The sequence below is a fragment of the Chanos chanos genome, chromosome 16, assembly GCF_902362185.1.
Source record: "Chanos chanos chromosome 16, fChaCha1.1, whole genome shotgun sequence".
Lineage (NCBI taxonomy): Eukaryota > Metazoa > Chordata > Actinopteri > Gonorynchiformes > Chanidae > Chanos > Chanos chanos.
Window position 1 is genome coordinate 15,579,899 of NC_044510.1, and position 21,715 is coordinate 15,601,613.

At 44.3% G+C, this 21,715-nt stretch overlaps 2 protein-coding genes and 1 non-coding gene across 3 annotated transcripts; all 3 read right to left on the reverse strand.

The window, feature by feature from the left end:
• Window positions 1-1,186: 1,186 nt before the first annotated feature.
• On the reverse strand, window positions 1,187-10,318 carry spsb3a (splA/ryanodine receptor domain and SOCS box containing 3a). Its single transcript, XM_030793756.1, has 7 exons — window positions 10,203-10,318; window positions 8,120-8,267; window positions 7,565-7,742; window positions 5,998-6,185; window positions 3,479-3,581; window positions 2,376-2,501; window positions 1,187-2,111 (listed from the first exon to the last, which is right to left on the reverse strand). The coding sequence occupies exons 2-7, from the start codon at window positions 8,243-8,245 to the stop codon at window positions 1,747-1,749; spliced, it is 1,086 nt and encodes a 361-aa protein (XP_030649616.1). The 5' UTR covers window positions 8,246-8,267; window positions 10,203-10,318; the 3' UTR covers window positions 1,187-1,746.
• A 1,454-nt stretch (window positions 10,319-11,772) lies between these two features.
• Window positions 11,773-15,076, reverse strand: atp6v0ca (ATPase H+ transporting V0 subunit ca). The gene is made up of 3 exons (XM_030793597.1): window positions 14,802-15,076; window positions 13,319-13,502; window positions 11,773-13,026 (listed from the first exon to the last, which is right to left on the reverse strand). The coding sequence occupies exons 1-3, from the start codon at window positions 14,875-14,877 to the stop codon at window positions 12,822-12,824; spliced, it is 465 nt and encodes a 154-aa protein (XP_030649457.1). The 5' UTR covers window positions 14,878-15,076; the 3' UTR covers window positions 11,773-12,821.
• A 1,836-nt stretch (window positions 15,077-16,912) lies between these two features.
• trnac-gca (transfer RNA cysteine (anticodon GCA)) lies at window positions 16,913-16,984 on the reverse strand. The gene has a single exon. It is a non-coding gene; the product is annotated as a tRNA-Cys (tRNA).
• Window positions 16,985-21,715: the final 4,731 nt, after the last annotated feature.

Sequence of the window (21,715 nt, forward strand, 5' to 3'; positions counted from 1 at the left end):
GTGATAAAGAAAAACAAATAACAACAACAACAATAACGATCCATTAAAGACAGCTTCAACATGAGAATACAGTTTTTTAAAGTCAATTTATTATGATTTATAAAACTGCCACCTACACCAGGCTTTTTTTTTTATTGTGCATATATCAAATGTTCACAATGTAATCATAGTTCAGTTGAAAGGCCATGCTTAACATACAGTATAACATATAGTTAGAGAGAGAGAGAGAGAGAGAGAAAGAGAGAAAGGATGCTGATACATACAGTATTATGTACAGAACACAGCATAGAAGATCTGTATATATTTCTATATATACATAGAAGCGAAAAGTGCTTTTAATGCATAACAAAAACAACAAGAAGATTTTTTTTTGTTTGTTTTGCCAGTGAGATATAAAATGTAAAGGACCCCTATAGAAGGTGTGTGAGATGGTTTGGGAGCACTGCCGCTCCAGAGTGGGGACACACACGCACTCAGGCCAAAACCAGGAGAGTGAAATGTGTGAACACTGCGAGAAGGGGACTAAACTCTCTTATTCAGACAGCTACGGACATGAAGATCACTGTAATCCTGATTCTACTGCAGTGGCAGGGAGGACACATGTGTAAATAAAAAGACTCGTACACCCACAGTGAGATAAGCACCGCCGCTTACTGGTTGGCCGCCGACGCTGTTCAAAACAGACTTTTCTCCGGACAGACAGTACGAGACCACACCCACATAATTGCAACTCATGGACTGATTGGCTATAGCGATATCATTGTGCAAATTAAAAACAATCATTTGATTAAGTGTTTTAAAGTGGTAGAATAGCATGAGATCTAAGGTTGGACAGAATCAGCTGTAACAGTTCTGAGGGATCTGGGGGAGGGGTGTAATGAGACAGACAGAGGAGCCAGCCAATAGGAGAGAGGGACATGACTGTAAAACATCACTGATTGGGCGTAAGCGGGTGGCATTTTTCTGTCCTTTAAGCGCAGACAGAGAGTCAGTAACACAGAGCAGACAGGATGAGGGCTCCTGCTGAAAAAGAGACAGACCTCTCTCTCTGTTGATCTCTTCTGTGTTTGAGAGAGAGAGAGAGTGAGAGAGACGGACAGGCTGGTTTTGCATCTTCTCATCAACGCAATACATGTTAGCTCATGTATTATATGTAACATAATTCAGAGAACACACACACACACACACACACACACACACACACACTCATGGATGGTCGCGCGCGCACACACACACACACACACACACACACACGCTGCAGAGAGATGTACACACAGGCCAACACTCAGAATTTAAGTCTCTTGCATCCAGTCATTGGTTTGTGCGTGTGAAAAAAGGTCTGGTACGTCAGCGTGTGTGTGTTTACAACCTAGAAAGACCCACGGAACACTTCACAAAACAGAACTGCAGAGTTTGTTCACTGGATAACAAAAATTGTTTTTTTTGTTTGTTTGTTTTTTTTTTTTTCATAAATACTGTCCAGTTTTTCTGTTTCACTGTACTAAGCTCATAAAGCATTATGACAGATCCTTAAGCATGAGTCTGGTCTCTATACAAGTGAATGAGGATTACAGCTGAGTTCACAGACGACAAAACAACTGGTAGCTCCATGACTCTAACTCAGTAATCCTGCTTTGTGAAAAGTGATCCCCACATTTGACTTCATACATTGCGCGAGTGTGTACGTGTGTGTGTGTGCATGTGTGTGCATGTGTGTGTGTGTGTGTGTGTGCGTGTCTGTGTGTCTCAGGTCCAGCGGCAGCGTTTTCTCTGACAGGCTTCGGGGTCAGAGGAACAGCCTTCAGAATCGCTGCCTGAAGACGAGGGTCCAGGCGCCGTGTGTGTGTGTGAGTCTGTGTGTGAGTGCGCGTGGTCCAGGCTCAGCACCCAGCCCAGCTTTGAGTGGAGGAGGTGCCTGAGGCCCGGAGGGAGGGGCAGGACCCCGAGGGCGTCGGCTCCGGAGGGGAGGAGCTTGCGGAGGCGGGAACAGCAGAGGTACTGGAGGGAGGTGGGGGCGGAGACTGAGCGGATCACCTTCATGCTGCTCTTGGCGGCGGTGGAGCACGCCATGGGATACACACGCTTGTTTTTCAACTCGGTGGCGGCAACACCTGTATCAGACACACACACACACACACACACACACACACACATCAAATCTTAAATCAGCTATTACCCAAAAGTTTTAATAATCAGTCATATAATTCAGTTTAAATTCCCTTCAGACAGTGCTGAGATACAAGAAAAACCTAAACACACACACCCACCCACCCACACACACACACACACACACACACACACACACACACAGATGAACCAGCCCTCCATACTCCAGGTTGGTGTGTTTTAAAAGAGCGGGACCAAGAGGACCTCACCAATACACTTTCGGTTCTTGAAGAAGGTGAGTGTTCCGTGCCAGGTGTCTAAGTGAACGCCGATGATGGAACCTTGACCAAACCGCGATGAAAAACGCACCTTATCCCCTTTATGATGTAACAGACCTGAAACACACACACACACACACAGACACATTAGGTCCAGTGGCATGGATGAGGGGGCTTGTCTTAGGATACTGAAACACGGCACAGAGAAGCATGACAGCCAAAGCTGCTCTGATCCCAAACACAGTGAACGTGATCATTTCTGCAAGTCTATGGGGAATTCACAGACCTCAGGCTCTGCGTGCATGTTACTCCGTAAAAGGAAGGGGGGGGGGGGGGGGTGGGGGAGTCACCTGATTAAAGAAGCAACTCCACTGTGTAAGATTCCACACAGGCTGACTCTGAGGTCGAACACTGTCCAATAGGAGAGCAGCTAAAAACCCCAAACAACCCCTCCTGTTCAACAGTTTGGACATTCTGTTAAACTGTGAAAGCCTGTATAAAGTATCCTACCTCTATACCGGTCCCAGGTTTGTTTCTGAGTGTGTGTGTTTATTTATGTGCGTGTGTGTGTGTGTCTCTGTGTGTGTATCTGTCTGTGTTTACGCTTATGTGTATCTGTGTCTGTGTGTCTGAGTGTGTGTGTGTGTGTGTGTCTGTCTGTCTGAGTGTGTCTGTGGGTGTGTGTGTGTTTCTGTCTGTGTTTATATTTATGTGTGTGTGTGTGTGTGTGTGTGTATCTGTGTGTGTTTATATTTATGTGTGTGTGTATCTGTATGTGTGTTTGTCTGTCTGTGTGTATGTGTGTGTGTTTATTTATGTGTGTGTGTGTATCTGTGTGTGTTTATATTTATGTGTATCTGTGTGTGTGTGTGTCTGTGTGTGTTTATATTTATGTGTGTGTGTATATGTCTGTGTGTGTTTATATTTATGTGTATCTGTGTGTGTGTGTGTCTGTGTGTGTTTATATTTATGTGTGTGTGTATATGTCTGTGTGTGTTTATATTTATGTGTGTCTGTGTCTGTCTGAGTGTGTCTGTGTGTGTGTGTGCGTTTATATTTAATGTGTATCTGTGTGTGTGTGTGTGATATATTACCTGTATAAGACAGACCCCAGCTGTCCTCATCTTTCCCCAGCAGGCTGCAGAATGTGTGTCGATATTTGTCCAGATTCACATCAGATGTCCCAATACCAACCATCTATAACACACATACACACATCATCAGTAAAAAACACACACGCTATACACACCATCCATAACCCCCCAACCTCCCACACACACACACATTACACATCATCAGTAAAAAACATACACACTACACACACCATCCGTAACCCCCACACACACACACACACACACACGTTACACATCATCAGTAAAAAATGCACACGCTACACACACCAGCCACACACACATTACACATCATCAGTAAAAAACACATACGCTACACACACCAGCCACACACACACACACACATTACACATCATCAGTAAAAAACACACACGCTATACACACCATCCACACACACACACACACACACGTTACACATCATCAGTAAAACACACACACACTACACACACACACACATTACACATCATCAGTAAAAAAACACACACCCTACACACACCATCCACACACACACACTACATCAGACGTCCCAATACCAACCATCTATAACACACACGTTACACATCATCAGTAAAAAACACACACACACACTACACACACCATCCGTAACCCATACACACACACATTACACATCATCAGTAATAAACATCTATTACACACACACAGGTAATAAACAAATACCGTTAATTTCCAAATAGTGGCCGGGGCCTTTATTTACCCGAACTGAGGAAAGAATCCAGCCTTTATTAGAGACAGGCTATTATTTAATATGTTACTAGGATCTGCAAGATCGTAATGCAGACAAAACAGCGCAGACTGGTTAAAGTTTGTGTGCTATTGTGAAAGCGACAACGTGAGATCGATTAATTAGGCTGATGCGATATACACATCTGTATGTTGCATCAGTTTGTGTGCAGTGCACGCAGACCGCACAAAAACAGAAGTTTCATGAGCATTCAAACAGCAGAATTTTCGTAGATCATTTTAATGTACCAGTATTACCAGGATTTGGAAAGAGAACGAAGAGCAAAATTATCGACGGACTGAAAGCAGTTGCGGATGTAGCGAATGATGCAATAGTTTGCAAAGAACGGTAATTCTACCACAGAACGAAATCGGTAATCATGTACTATATTTACGTTGATTAGCGCTGATCATTCTGTGAATTACTTGTTTTATTGTTGATTAAGGAGGATAAATGGGAACAGGCTGAAGTAATAACAGCTTTAAAGGTGAAATCTGTTCCTCTGTTTCCAGCTCACCGGCCGACATGTCCCAACTATTACCGTACCTATGCCATCTAAAATAAAACTTTTTTTTTCCCTTCCGTGACTTTTTCTAAGTACCGTTACACGTGCTGTTATGTGAAATAACTCATAGAAATAATGAAATAACACATAGGAAATAGGAAGGAGAGAGTGTTGGCAGTGATGTCCCTGAATACTAATAATGGGCCATTAACACACATAGTCTTACAACGACCACAATCCATGTGAGTTAGAACACTATCAATATGGTGTTTCTGTTAAAAAAAAAAAAAAAATTAATAGTAACAGAATGGTGAGCATAATAACCGTATGTTGTTGATTACTGTATGTTGTTGTACTGATGTAAATAATGCTGTGGAAATATGATGAATTTATCACCTGAGCCTTTCTGTAACTCATGGGTTTGTTTGTTTGGTTGGTTTGTTTGTTTGGCTGGTTTGGTTTTTGTTTGGCCTGTATTTGGGACCAGCCTTTATTTGCCCAAACAGTTGGCACTCCCAGCCATTATTTGAGACCCGACTTTTATTTGAGACATTACAGTACACACACCACTTCCAAGACAAACACCATCAATAATAAACATACAAGCACACACCATCACACAAATGCCCAGACAGTTTCTCTGGCACTATTAACTACAACATACACAATACTCCAGGGGCGTCAAAATCTGGTCCTGAGAGGGCCAGGGTCCTGCCGGTTTTTGTTTTCATCTCTTAGTTATCTGTTGATTTTCACCTTGAAAACAAATGTGCATGCTTTTCAGCCAATCAGAGACTTAGTTAGATGACAAGAAAAACAGCAGGACCAAGCTCCTCCAGGAGAGGACACGACACACAGTTCTTTTACAGGTGACACCCCTCCAGCCCACACAGTTCACATTCTCTGACATCCTGACCTATACTGCCATTAACATGACATATAAACACAGCCCAACACAGAGCTATGATAACACACTGGGTGTTTCTTTCTCACTCTTTACAGGGTCATGGACTCCTTGAGTAAGACACAACAGAAAAGAATTAGGTCAGAATTAGACTGCTTTTCCTGGGCAGTGTACAAAAAAAAACCCTGTCTGTCTCTCTCTCTCACACACACACACACACACACACCAAACCTTATACACTAAAATCACACCACGCAATGAAAATCATATACGTAACATCTATGAAACACAAACACACACACACACACACACACAAACAGAGGTAGCCTCACCATATCTGTGCCGTAGACAGGTGATGTCATCTTGATTTCCCAGAAGTGCTGTCCGTCTGACAGCTCCTTGGAGCCGCGGATGGCCGCAGTGCCGCAGCTGTACTCCGAATGGAAACTCACCTTCCTGTTCTCACAGCTCAGCAGGGTGGCAGAGGACCGGCTATCCTCATCCCACACCCAATCAAAATCTGACAGACATCATACACAGCCAATCAGAATCTGACAGACATCACACACAACCAATCTGGGATATGATCTGAGACACAAATCATCACTACTTCTGAACAGGGGTGTAAGAAAACAGCGATACACTTGAGTATCGCGATATTATATCTTGTGATACTGTATTGATTCTCAAAAACACTGTATTGATTTTTCATTAATAGTTTACATGCAAAGATTTGTGGCAGACAGTGGTTCATTTTGTGTTGTGTTTAAACCCCTGAATGCTAGATAGCAGTGCTGTAATCTATCTTCAGCCATGTGACTCTTCCACGCCAACGTAACAACGTAAATTGAGACAGGAAGTGGCGTAAGGGCACACGACTCACATTAGCATTAGCAAACCTAATGCCAATGTTAGCGTTACCACCGATGGCGGAATCCAGTAGAGTTAGACTGGCTCCAGCGGGGTACAGAGCTGAAGTGTGGGCTCATTTTGGCTATCCGCAATAAAGGCGGCACTAAGGAGATTGACAAGAGCCATGCTGTTTGCGAAATGTGCCACGCCAAAATCAAATACTCGGGCAACACAACAAATCTGAGGGCACACTTAGCAAGACACTATTCTGACGTACAGCTAACGGAACAGCAAACAGCAAACGTTAAACGAGTGGATCTAAAATTAGATTTAAAAAATACATCAATACATCGCTTTGTTTACAGTATCGCAATGTACTGAATCGTGACCCCTGTATAGGGATACGTAGCGTATCATCAGATTCTTGCCGATACACAGCCCTACTTTTGAACACAGTCCTTTAAGAAACTTAAATGGTTGATAATGAGTCTTCTGTCTAAGAATACAGTGTTCTTTTATGTGTGTGCGCGCGAATGTGTGTGTGTGTGTGTGTGAGAGAGAGAGAGAGAGAGAGTGTGTAAATATGCATTGTGTGGAGTGTGTACATCGTGATCCGTGTAGTTCACATTTTTGGCTGCTGTTGTTTTCCGCTTTCCTCTCAATTTGACAGGAACATCATTCATACAAACACTTATTCCCTCTCACAAAAGTAAAGAGTAAAGTTGAGAGAAAGTAAAGATTTACTCTCTCACTCAACACCCTCACATGCACGTTCTTCTTCTCAACACTGACCAAAAATAACTGACGTCTTACAGGAACTTTTCTTCTCCGCAGGGTAAAAATACTCAGACGTCCAGCTGCTTTGGCTAATCACACATACAATCACCACACTGAGCTCTGTTCACCACCTTCTCCAAGAGAGTCCACCTGTTTCCACGTACTCAGTGCAAAAAAACACCAGACCACCTGTCTACAGTGGATTAGCTCTGACCCTTGTATCTGTGTGTGTGTGTGTGTGTGTGTGTGTGAGTGAGTGTGTGGTTTTACCCTGGTCGTCCTCGCCACAGTGACAGTCTCGCAGGCGTGTATAACTGCGCAGACGCGGGTTGCAGCTGAGCTCCATCTGCGAGTGGCAGCCGCAGTAGGACTCTCCCGTGACGGGCACAGCGCTGGGCACAGGTTGGATCAGAGTGGGGTACTCCGCTTCTGAGTCAGAGTCACTGTACTGCAGCGTACAAACACACACACACACATTAACACGTACACACACGCACACACATACATACATATACACGCGAACACACCCACACGCACATACACACATATACACACGTACGCACACACACATACACACGTACACACACGCACGCACACGCAATCAAGCAAGCAGAGGGGTTGTCAGATCAGTCAACATTGTACATTATCTTTAGTATCAGTGTTCTGTCTAGTTGTCAATTCAGATCACATACGATTACGATTAATATTATTAATTGTCTTTATATATAATATCAAACTGTTTGAAATGACATGAAGACTGCGATGGGCACTCCATCCACCTTCCAGCTCTAACCCACACACACACACACACACACGTGTGCATACCTGCTGCCGTTCGTATCCCCACTCCTCACTTTCGGAGGCGAGCACTAGCGCTCTCGCGTCTGCGTCCCGTCGGATCCCGCTCCACACGTAACGCCACGCCCTACTGTTCCTGCTCCGCCTCGACATGGCAGTCACGGGCCAACCACACCTGCCAATCATAAACAGATGACCAATCAAAGTGGCTAATGGCTGAAATCACCGAAAGACAGACGAATCAGTCTAAACTTATGAGCATCACTCAGAATAAGAGCCTCTGACAGCAAATCTCTCTCTCACACTCACACTCACACGCAGGGTCCGTTCCGATGTGAAGGTGACTGACCCTGTCCACAGTGTTTTTTTTAAGGACACAGCGTAGCGCTGGTGTTTCACCAGAGAGTCACATTCATTCCTTTAGCTGACTCCTGTATCCTGACACATCTAAAGCATTACTCCAGACAACAGAGGCCTCACACACATCTACACAGCGCAGCCTTGGCCGGTTGGTTGAGTTCTTTTAACTCGGGGATATATCAGCAGTAAACTGTCGTGTTGAGGTTAGAACCCACAACCCCCTGCTTCTCATGCACTTCCCCTTATCACCGTTTTTCAAAGTATGTACTCTGTTATCACACCACATTCTGCTTTTTATTTAATATAATCTGAACAGTGCAGTTTAAGAATACGGTTTAAGACAGCTCTTATCACCGACGCTCAACAGAAAAACATCTTCTGCTTTAAAAGACAAGAGACAAAAAAAAAAACCCGTCCCCTACCAGAACCAACACCAGTCCCAGAAACGATTTCTCTCATGTACGTATATCTAGAAAGATTTTGTCAATTACACACGGACTCTAATGATTATCGACCCGTTTACAAAGTGTTTACCCATAATATATCTTAGTCAGCAACGGTTTAAATATTACAGAGATCATTTTAATGCTTGGAATGAGAACGCTGCCATCATGAAAATCCATCAAAGGAAAAAAAAAAAAGATATCGAATGAAATTCGAGATCAACGGTAGAGTACCTCGCGCACCTCTCTCCTGTCCGGGCAGGAGCGGGAGGTAGGCTACTGTTCCTCGTCACAGGGCATTTAATACAAGCAGTGGACGTGCGCGTGGCAGTGACACTACCATTGCATTCAGGTGGAAAATCAGTTTAGCAGGGATCGTATATTAATGGCACATGTATGCGGCCGTCACACGCCCTCTGACTCAAAACGATCACCGCTATGTGCTTTCCTGAAACTTTACTCGGGTAGTGTTTTCCAATCGGAATCCACTAACTCCACTAGCTTACTGAATGCAAATGAATGTATTTCAGCTAATGAATATGCAAACAGAGACCGCTTATATCGATGGTGAAGTTCATGTTGACATTATGGATGAGTTTTAGGACATGCCAGGTTACACTAGCGCGCGTACTCTGATGGGAGCACCCGCCCGCATCTTAATGCAGAAACGATACTCACTCGGCGCGTCATGTTCGATTAACTGCTGAGTATCGTGGAACCGTTACGCTTTACATGACCATTACCTCGCGTTCGTTTTAAAAACAGCTTGCCCATTAGCAGATGAGACGCAAATCTCTTTTGCATCTAGGTTGCCACGCAATCTCACTGCGTTGTGAAGTTAGCATTGCAATTAACATTTTGAAGGTATAGGGCTTTTAGATGAGTAATGAAAGAGCAACATGCTCTTTGACTTCGACGACTATCAGACTGTGAGATTAAAAATTGCCGTCTAACGTTTTGTTCAGGCCTAAAAAGTGTAGTTAACGTTGTAGCGAAGTTAGCCACAGATTACAAGCTAACCTACTTCGGCTAGTGTTGTCCAGAAGCTAAGATTTAGCTGCCCTTCATTCATTCATTAAACGCAAAAAATTCATTCTCAGCTATGAAGATATCTTGCAGGAGAAGTGGCCGTAGAGTGAAGCTGCAGCAAAATACACGGAAAAACATTGCAAGTGTTAAACAAAAGAACGCCACCCTAGCTAGCGGACAGCTGTCTGGCTACCATTAAGTTAGTGTTCCTAGAGCTAGCTCCTCGGTAAGATTTCCGTCGCGTTGGCGAAGCAGTGCCCTGCGAAAGACCAACTTACCAGCTTTATAGGTGCAATCTGCAGTTCACGTGCCTTCTGTCCTGTTCCGATTTAATAATGTATAGTTTTCAGAAGATTAACGTAACACATTGATCTGTTAGAGTGTATTCATTGGGTTTTACTAGCTGTCACACTCTTTTCTGTGACCTACTTTTCACGACAGACGTAAACAATACCTTATGAAGAACCGCCCTCCTACTTGACAACGATTGGATTTACGGACAAATGGGTGGGATTGTAAGTCAGTCCTTCGTTGTTATTGGTTTCAAGCTGTTGTCATTAAATGTCACATTCTTCTCAAGGTTGAACGCCTCAACCACCAGTGATCAGGTGCCCGTTCCCCTAGTAAAGCAGGTGAGAAACGTTTTCCATACGGACATTTTGACACTGACACACGGCCGCTGGTCCGACTGTTTTCCTCACCAAGAGAGCTCCAAATGCAGAGGACCTGGCGCTACATCGTAAATGCTGCCAGTTTCTCCGGCCCGATTCCCAGCTGAAGTCGGTGTCTAATCACAGCAGCAAGAATACTGCAGCAGCTGCAACAGCAATCCCGAGAATATCTCCTGCTGACGTTTCATTTTCCGGAGTCTTTTGTATTAATGCAGGATACATCATCATCGTCGTCGTCGTCGTCGTATGGAACTCTTCAAACGAATGAATGCTATTAGCCATACATTATGCCACATTTGGAAAACTCTATAGTGTGACATATTTCCCATAACTGTAATTAAAAACGATACTTTAAATAACTCTTTCTTTCAACTCTCTTGCATGTATATCTGGCCTGAACCTCAACTTAGCGGTGGAACCTATGCCACAGTCAGCTCTTTAACGTCTAACGAGTTGTATTCTGCTTGTCTTGGATGTCGATTTGAATAAAAGCGTCTGTTAAATGAATGAATTTAACTGTGAAATGTAAACAAATGGTTGCACTGGGTGAAAGGCGTCCTTTTCAATATGTGACTGGAAACCTGAATTCCAGGTCTTCCCTGCCCATTGCAGTGCCGTTACCTGATAATTCAACGGGGCGCTGCGCGCGCATTGTGGCTCGGCTGAGGCGTCAGCGAGCGGACTTTCTGAGGGACAGATGGTAACGCAGGGACTAATCCCTCACAGAGGAAACACGCGACAATGTCTTTAGGATGAGAGTGATGCGCGTCTACTGTACGAGCGTTATGCGAAATCATGTCTACAAATCTCTAGCACCTGACAATATTTGTCCAGTTTTACAATTAGTTTTTGTTACGTATTTATTCACACCTTACTGAAGTTGCCTGTGCAAAACCAAGTCCTTGGCGGGTGGATCCCCTTGTGTGAACCCATAAAGCTACAGAGTATGTCAAAACCAAGTAGGTGACCCTAAATGACTTCCCTGTTCGATAATCGCTGCATGTTTAACTAACAAGCATGTGTAACCTACAATACTGGGTACACTTATGAACATGCCCGTTAAGAAACAGATATAAACATAACAGAGCGGGCGACACAGAACGTATATTCGTCCGTGAATGAAATGTGATTTTATCCACGAGTAAATTCGCTGACACATATACGCACACAGAGAAAATGAAGTTGAGGAAGTTTTTATTTGGAAACAGGACGGCGTGGGCTGGCTTTTAACCCATCAATGCAACCAGAAACAGTAACTACAGGTAAAACGTTACACGTGTTTTGAAGAATGTTGCCTTTTAAAGTTACAACACACACATTCTCACACTCATACGCGTGCATACACACTCTCTCCGTACCTCACATACACTTATTCAACGCCCACACCAATATCTTGATACAGACAAACAATCTCCATGGTAACCAATGATTACATCCAGAGGAACTCCAAGCACAAATTACCCACAGTGCAATTCACCTACCTATACAGATATATATTTCTGATACACATATTTATATAGAGATCATTGGGAATTCAGTAAAGACTTTGATTCATTTACACAGTTTCATGAACATTTCAAAATCTTCATAAATAATCAGTGAAAAAAAGCAAACAAGCAAACAAAAAAAATAATAATCTGTCTTTATTATTATTTTTTTTTTTACAGTTAAATCCTCAACATCAGTGTCTGGATTAGAAATGGTCCCAAATTAAGACAAAAAAAAACAACAAAAAAACAAAACAAAGAAATGATTTGTTCTTCAAACATGAGGAAACATTGTGATGTAAAGAAAGCAGAAGAACAAGAAAAGGAAAAAAAAAAACGGAGTAAAAAGAGTGAAGCAAATGGGGGTGTTGGGGACTCTACCTAAACACACACACAGGACAACAGCACAGGCTACACTGGGCATTTACAAAGGGAACGCACATTAGGCTACTATACACGCAGAGAGAGAGAGGAGTTCACACACACACGCACAGTCTCACACACACGGTCATTTGCTCGCTTACACACACACACACATGGGTTCACACGTTCGCTCGCTCACATACCCACAGACACAAACACGCAAACGCACTCCCCCCCCTCTCGGTTCTGGTGGTGTAGTTAGTCATGTGTTTCTTCAGGTGGATGTTTGTTTATGTAAGTGTGTGTGTGTGTGTGTGTGTGAGGTTGTTGATGTTTGCGTTTGTATTTATTTGTTTGTTTGTTTGTCTGTCACTGTTTATTTGGTGGAGAGGATCAGGGCGACGATGAGCCCGTACAGACCCAAGACTTCGGCGAAGATCAGGATGAGGATCATGCCCACGAACAGCCGGGGCTGCTGGGCAGTGCCCCTCACGCCCGCATCGCCAACGATGCCGATGGCAAAGCCAGCCGCCAGTCCGCTCAGACCCACGCTCAACCCAGCACCCAGGTGCAGAAAACTCCTACAGACACACGCAGCCAATCAGGACACCAGCACGCCATCTCTGTGTGTTTGTGGACGTGTATGTGTGTGTGTGTGTGTGTGTGTTTTTAGTAAAAAGATGCATGAAGCTATGTGGTATTATACTGTGACTATGTGTAAGACAATCAATGGAAATGCGGGGACCTTCTCAAAACTCCTGCGTCTTACATATCATATATATTCTATGGCCCACACCAAAATCTGTGTGTAAGTATGTATGTATGTATATGTGTGTGTGTGTGTGTGTGTGTGAGAGACAGAAGGAAACTCACTTGAAGAGTGTGATGTTTGGGGCGATGTTGTTGGCGATGAGGACGGCCACCACCAGTCCGTAGATAGCGATGATTCCAGCCATGACCACGGGAATGATGGACTTCATGATCAGCTCGGGACGCATGACCGACATGGCAGCGATGCCGGTGCCGCTCTTAGCCGTGCCATATGCCGCACCCAGTGCTACGGACGGACGGACGGAGGGAGAGAGACACACACACACACACACAGAAAGAAAGAGAAAGAGAGAGAGGGAGGGAGGGGGAGAGAGAGAGAGATGTTTAAATGTTGCATTGATCTAATACAATGTGTTCATAAATGCATTGTTTTGTACATTACCTCCAACTCTAACCTTGCTTGGTGAGCGGGACTGAAATTACTGAAATTAAGTAAGCCCTCTACTGAGGAACCCCATTACAACACGCATTTCCCCCCAATAAAAATGACCCCCCCCCCCCTTTCTATGTTTCTCGTCCAAAAAAAAGAGGCCTTGCGGAATATGAATTAAAAGACTGCTGTTTACCCAAGGTCAGTGTGTGAAATATGGCAGTATCCCCCGTTCAGTCACACCGGCGGCACTCCTCGCCCGCCTGTCACATGATCTAACTCGGGACTTCCTTCCACAGTATAGACGCGTGAAAGAATTGCGTCAATTTCAGCACGAGACGGCGAATACGGATGCGCGGAGAACGCAGTAAATTCGGTGTATTCCGAAATATTCCGGTAATTACCGAAGCAGCCCACGGGGTATTGCCTCTTCTTTAGCCGTCGTTAGCTTCGGCTAATATGAGGTGTAGCTTTGAAATCACAGCGCTGTTTATAAAAACCTACGTGTAAATGACGAGGCTTCATAGAAATGAGAATCTGCTCTTTCTGTTTACTTAAACACACCAGAATTCACGAACAACCGCAGTGGAGGCTGAACTGGACCTGCATATGTTAATTACATGTTGGTTTGGTGGGAAAGCTGGTAATCGGTGACATAAGAAGGTGGACAAGAGGTCATACGACGCCTCATTTAGAATACATTTAAAATGCTCAACGTTTTTCCAACGATAAGAGGCAAATGTGTACATTTGGAAATAATCTGCCCTTCAAAGACTATTGCGCTGTGAACGTATGCCCTGTCTTAGTCAAAGTGACTAAACCTAGCCCACTAGCGTCACACACGACAACGTTCCACTACATACACTATCAATTATTTGCGAGGTAACGTCTCGTTAATATAATCGATCCAAATAAATAATTTAAAAAAGAAATTACGTCAACAGAGACGTCATTTGCCGTGATGGAAACCTTTGCATCCCTTCCCCCCCTACAGGTACAAAGCTTGAGAGACGCATCATCACTCGAGCCAGCCGTGCCATTACAATTCCAGTTCTGAACACAGAATACGTTCACTACATAATCAGTCACATTTTGCCACGTTTAAACGGTAGAAATTTTCGCGTAAAATCATAGATTGAATAAAAGATGGCTTACCACTGAAGACCATCGCAGCGGAGGCTCCCATCACTGCGAAGAACGGAGAGTATTCGGGGCTTTCGGAGGACGACATTCTTCTTTACGTTCAAGACGCAAACAAACCAGTGTCAGAAAGGGAAATATACCTTAATTTCTTCGGTTTCTACCTAGGCAAATGTTTGTATGCCTCTCCCACGGTGACACGGCCTTGAAAGTCGGGGCCAGAATGAAGGAGCTGTTCACGAATACGACAGAACACTGATAACCGGCGGAGAGGAAGAAAATGGCGAAACGACGAGAGTCACATGACCAACCATGAGTGTACAGTCCATTTCCGCCTTTCCAGGGATGAGGAATAGATCTGCATTATATTTTCCGATTTATTTTGGTAATCTTTTGCGAGGTCGTAGTCACATAAAAATATCGTTCACCATAGCGCATGTGAAGCAGCAGACTAATTATACCTCTCACCTCAAGGCCCTTATTCATTATTTTTACCCAGCCGAACCCCTATTTCATGTGTGGTTTGGTATGACCCATTGCAGACTGTCACTGCGTTGTGTGAATGTTCAGCATGCCATACCTTTCAAATTTGTGGGTATGGACAGCATAGTTACTCTGAGGACAGAATGGTGACAGAATGTTGAACGCAATCACCACCATATGCCAAAGCAAAGGGGTCGTTTGGATGTATCATGAAATAGGTTTATATGAGCAGCTGAGTGATCTAGTTAAACCTCAAACGCTTCAGAGCAGTAAAACAAGCAAACACACACACACACACACATTATCCTGTTTGGTCACTAAATATGACAGGTAACCTCCAGGTCATGTGATGCTCTGTGACATCTGAACCCCTGCGCCAGAAACCAGGATTGCTGGACATGCTGGGCTGTCCCTCAGTCCTGCTGACTACAGAGCTCAGCTCCCAGTACTGCACACACTGGGATCCCAGGAATCCAGGAGCACGTTGTTTTAGTACATAGCTGAGACATGGTAGGAGCTGTGTTGTAGGGAGACGCTGTAGGGGTGTTGTTCGAGCGTTGTAGTTTTAAATCATGTGTGGGGTGGCAGGAGGTCATGTGCTGAGTCTTGTGACTGAGGGACCTGGAGAGTCCAGAGGGGAAGTTACGGTTACTGTTAATCACTCACTCAGAGAGAGAGAGAGAGAAACGCATTGACTTTAGTTCTATTACAGATCAAAGTGCAGTTAGGATATATAACTCTCTGTGATTGCAGAATTTCTCTCTGTCTATGTCTCTCTCTCTTAGAGAGAGAGGAACAGAGAGAGAGAGAGAGAGAGAGAGAGAGAGAAAAGGAAGAAAGAAGAAGATTAGTAAAGAGATGACGAGCGTGAGCATAAACGTTAACAGTGCCAAGAGGACACTGGATGTTTGCGGGAATGTCTGTGTACGTGAATACTTGAGTGACACAGAAACGGTGGGGAACCGTAGTCTGTATTTTGTGTGTAAACGGCATAGTGTGGCTCTACCCCATTTCACAGATACTCAGCTGTGATTTGATACAAAACGTCTTGCGTTGTTCGTTGAGACAGGGTTTGTGAATGGAGCAAGGGGAAGATCAAACTCCCTGACTTGCAATGTGGGGAAGAAATACCACCGATTTCGCAATGGGCTTCACACGATTAAAATATTGCATAACTTTTTCATTTCTTCATTTAGATGAAGATCTCATGGTGTCTCTCCTTACAGAAAGAAAATACCCTATTGAATCGATGTCTCGTGCAATGTTATTCTTTGCCATTCAGAAAATGAGTTGTAACGCCAAAGCGAGGCGGAGATCAGCCTTATGTTTTCTGGATGAGTGATTTTGTACCCAACGCTAGGTGTCGCTGCGGTACCAGTGATGGTTCATATGTCTACGTGGCAACAAGGGCCGCGCCTGACGCCACTTGACCGACGATACGCTGTCCGCGTCTAGATGTCACAGTAAGGCAACGTACGAGCTGATCATTTAACGACAACATACGCAGTATCTTTCTTTTCTTCTCAAGAACAGGAGCAGGAGCCGTTACCGAAGCACTCACATAACCGTCTAATACCTTTCCATACAGCAGGATATGCGATAAACTGAAATCAGCTGGCCAAATGAAAAGCGTAAGCATCCGCAGGGGGCACCCGGATTTGAACCGGGGACCTCTTGATCTGCAGTCAAATGCTCTACCACTGAGCTATACCCCCACACGCGCTTAAAACACAATACAATTCACTTGCAGTAATTCGTGTGCACCAATCAATTACCAACACTTGAATGTCATATTTTTAACTTTTGTTCCCGGAGACTCAGATGTGGCACATTCTAAACTCTGAACTTCTCTCTGACACATGTGATTCACAACAGTAGCTAATTATCAAGTCAATCAAGCCATCAGTTAATGATTGAGAGCTATGATTTATGCAATCAGCTGTTTACTTTTTCCTCCTGTCTGTAAGGTAGGAAATTCTTTCTGTTTAGAAGTAATAATAAACTGGATGTACACGCGTCTGACTGAGAAATGATCTCGACATAAGGAAAAAATATTTTGTTTATTTTGACTGTCAGTGTACTGAACTCAGTCTGTCCGCTGAAGGGACTCCCATTCATCTGCAGGGAGGCCAGGGGACAGGAGACGTGTCATCACTGTTCTCAGCTGATATTTACAAAAGTTATCACTACAATACACGTGTCACCAGAGACAGGGGTGAACCATGAATAAAAAATGAAACAGCTTGTCCCTGAAATACTTTTATTTCTAAAATGACAAAGAAATTTTGTCTCTCTCCAGAAGAAAAAGAGAAACACTGACAATGCATGCATTTGGAGACAATGCGTGTGTGTGTGTGTGTGTGTGTGTGTGTATGTGTGTGTGTGTGCCAAAATGTGAGTCAGAAGTGGACATTATTTTTCTCTGGAAGAAAATACAACATGTAAGAAACTGAGCCTGCTATACAGCAAACCACACACACACACACACACACACACACACACACACTCACACACACACACACACACACTCACCAAACATATTCAGAACATGTCCACCTCATTACAAGTATAACTGAACTGGCCTGTGTGTGTGTGTGTGTGTGTGTGTGTTTGTGTGTGTGTGTGTGTGTTTTAAGGACAGAGAAAGAACAGCTGGGGACCTGTAGAAAACTCTATGTCTGACATTTTCAGAGGAGAGACAGAGTGTGCGCGGTCTATGTAGGAGATCACTGTTCAGGTAACAGAGGGACTGAAGGAGAGAGAAACTGGGAGATGAAGTCCTGTCCGTCGCACTGATCTGTCCCGCATGGTTTCGCTTCTCGCGGACAATCTGTGACGTATCTTCAGCTTTCCACGAGGACTGGGGGCAGGGCTGTCCTGCAATACATACAATTACGAAAACATTTTGAAATTATTGGGTTCATCGTATAGGCGACTCCCTGTCCTCACAGCAAGATGTGTGTGCTGTTTGTTTTATTGATGTTCTTGACAGCTCGCGGAGGTCCACGGGATGCGAAAATGAAGCTCTGTAACAAACTAATCGGAAACCATCTGCCGGTTCCAGGTTTGCGTTATGACTGTAATTGTAACTGAGTGGTTTATTTCAGCCTGTGTGATGAAGAGATGGAAATACGCGAGATTCTTGAGATGACTTCTGTGAGATTACAGGGTGATCAAAGTATTCTGTTAGAATCCCACTTTTAGGCATTTTATATTGGCACAAAGCATTTTTTCTGAGATCCACATTTCACGTCATGTCAGTAATTCGCTATCAAAAAAGCGCTTGCAGTGCCAAAGGGGGGGGGGGGGGGGGGGGGGGGGGGGGGGGTGTAAGCAAAATAAAAGAAAAACAGAGAGTCAAATACCTCATGCCCAGGCTGCCTCAAGGACTTGCATCCTGCATCTGGCGCACAAAGCGGCCTAATGGCGGTGTGTGTAATCACAGCACGTAGATGATGTAGGACAGGAATACGAGCCCAATGATGGCGAAAAACATTAAAACCAGGATGTCCACCATGGTAGCCGGACCTGGAGCAGAACGGCAGAGGCGATCGAGGACGGGGGAGAAAAAAAAACCACCCCTCACGACCGTCGACAATCTACTGTGACGACTGAGAAGGTTCCGGATGCTCCGTAGTCACCGGAGCGAAACCGAATCCTTCCATCTGACTACACGTCCCCTCCCCACCAGATGCGCGCTCTCCGTGTTCTAGAATATTTCATTCTTGGTAGCCAGAACGGAGAACGCCCCCTGGGCATCTCTCTCTCTCTCTCTCTCTCTCTCTCTCTCTCTCTCTCACACACACACACATACTGTATATATGTATCAGATTTGAGAAACGTCCAAATAATTTATTGATTCTATATATTTAAATGAACTCTGCAGACAGAAACAGAAAACAAGCGTGGCAGTGCATCACGCACGTATAAACCTGGTCATTTGATGTCAAGCATGACCTGAAAGAATAACAATCATATTTGTCTTGAATTTCAGGGGACAGAGTATGACCGTGCTCAATTCAGAGAGAATTTGCTGTTATGTGTATGACTGAGTGTTAAGTGCACGTGTGATGTGTGTTAGCGCGCGTCTGCCTTTGTGTTATGGTGTGCTGCAGTGGTCAGCCTAGGGAAATCTCTCTCTCTCACACACTCACACACACACACACACTGAGCTGTTCAGTAGGCCTACTCTAGAGCAGAGAGGTGAAGAAATGCATTGGTGTTCTCTGTCACCTGTCCTTGCTGATAATGTGTTGACTGTTTTGTTTTGGTTTTTTTTTTGGTTAACCTGTGTCACTTGTTATCAGTATCTGCGCACTTCCTTTTTTTTCTAACCTCGTCTCTATCTATATGACCCTTCGCAGTGTTCTTAGGCAAACATGAATCAACTACTTCCCGAAAACATTGCTCTTACACAAACATTCAAACACACTTCAATCATATGTCAGATCTCCATCTACAATATCAAGTGATACCTAAGATAAACCTGTTACTGCTCCGAATGGAACAGGATTCACACAGCCCAGTCAGCAGCAGTCATAAACCACCCACAACTGAGAATTACCCATGATCCTCTCGGTTTTTCTGGGCCGTTGTGGCGGGGAAGAAGAGAGAGATGTGTAAGATGGAGACATAGGTACTGCAACGAACATGATGACTTGAGTGCACGTGACTAAATGAATAAGAACCCTGCAACGCGCAAGTTGTGCGTGTGCGTGGGAAGCAGAGACTACAGCCACGTGCGGTGGTCTCCCTATCTGCCGGTGCCCCAAACAAAGAGCCGTGCTAAGCTGCCCCAAGTACGCGTGTATGTGTCAGTTCCCGCCATACGACTGTGTGCTGCCTTGTATCTTCTTCACACACCACCCTGGCGGTCCGGCTGGCGGAGCGGAGCAGAGCAGACGAGCCGTCCTGCCCACAACCCCTGAACGCCCAACGCCGCCAGTAGAGCGTCACAGTAGGGTGGCAACACAGAGGAATTTTACTGTACCAGCGGGAAAAGTTTGTGAGGATCGTCATGGCAAGAGGCCATTCACGCTGACGTCTCAGGGTGCAGTCAGGGTATCGTTTTGTTTAGTGCAGCGAGGGCAAAGTCCAGTCCGCACAGAACGTTCCATATTTGGCTGGGCGACAGGTGAGCACAATCCGCCAATCAGAAACCACAATGGATGTTCGATGCAGAAACGGGGAGGACTAGTAGAGTTAGTACAGCCCCGGGTTTATGACCGACTATTTGGCGTTGAGCAGATGCAACGGTGCTTCCATGTGATTTTGGTTCATCTCTGTGCAGGATCCAAGAAAAAGAAATGATCTTTGATGACATTCTAGAGCGTCCTAGGGAAGGCTTCCCCACAGCTGCTGGTCTGAGATCAGTACCTGCATCGCACTCGTTATGGGACGCATCATTTTACATGGCTTGTAAATATGATCCTATCTCAGTTGGGGGGAACCCTTTAAAAAAGTCTGTCAACGAGATTAGCTGGTTTCTAGTGAAGAGTGCCGATAAACAGAGAACATGATACACTAGAGTGTTACAGGTTCATGGTCCTTTGGCAACGACCCCCTCTGCTAAACAACAGGCTGATACGAGACGTATAAAAACGTCCCATTTTACAGAGACGCCTTCAAACGAGCCCCTGGGCCCGAGTCGGCACTGCGTACATTTTCTAAAATGAAACTCACAGCTGAAGCGCCCACCCGTCAACACAAACGGGAAAACAGAACATTGCCCACCAGACAACGATGAAGAGTTTTTCTTCACTCTCTCTCTTTTTTTTCCACAGGGTAGTGAGACTGGTTACTGTGGTTCACTGTAAAGCGTGTCAGATGTCATCAGTACAGGGTTATAAACTCAGATCTGCTCCCTGTGACTAATGCAGCCCAGAAACCATGACAACCTCTTCTATAACTCCAAAGAGGACAGGGAAACAAAAGAAAAACACAAACTTGGCACCAATGAATAACAAAATGTCTGATTTTAATGAACTGTGAGAAACCTCCCCATGGGGCCAAGTGTGTTCTCCTCACTGCCTTTTCACGACTCCGTCTCACTTCATTCTCTGAGATGGAGGAGCTGTGTGTGTGTGTGTGGTATCATAACTCTGGAGAAAAACTGGGGGAGAAATCGACAGACAGGACCCTGACAAGCCTCAGTCAGACAGAGTCAGATTCTCTGGTTTTTCCCCCCGACAAACTGGCCTCCCTTGGTATACAAATAGATTTATTTTTTTTTTTCCATTGATATTGATATTTTGCCATTAAAATTATGCCTCTTACAATAGCAACAAGGCTATGAGAATTAGCATGATATTAAAGAAAAAGGAACAATTTAAAAAAAAATGAGATTGATGACGTCATACAGAACAGCTTGAATCTCAAATACAATTTCATATTATACACACAGAATGTTTCAGAAACAAAAAGAACAATGGAATGATAAAAAAAAA

Coding starts and splice junctions, on each gene's coding strand:
- atp6v0ca (XM_030793597.1), bottom strand. CDS start 14,877: ATGTCGTCCTCCGAAAGCCCCGAATACTCTCCGTTCTTCGCAGTGATG. Junction 13,503..14,801: donor CGCTGCGATGGTCTTCAGTG/GTAAGCCATCTT, acceptor GTCCGTCCGTAG/CACTGGGTGCGGCATATGGC. Junction 13,027..13,318: donor CCAAACATCACACTCTTCAA/GTGAGTTTCCTT, acceptor GTGTGTCTGTAG/GAGTTTTCTGCACCTGGGTG.
- spsb3a (XM_030793756.1), bottom strand. CDS start 8,245: ATGTCGAGGCGGAGCAGGAACAGTAGGGCGTGGCGTTACGTGTGGAGC. Junction 7,743..8,119: donor GGGGATACGAACGGCAGCAG/GTATGCACACGT, acceptor TGTACGCTGCAG/TACAGTGACTCTGACTCAGA. Junction 6,186..7,564: donor CTGTGGCGAGGACGACCAGG/GTAAAACCACAC, acceptor GATGTCTGTCAG/ATTTTGATTGGGTGTGGGAT.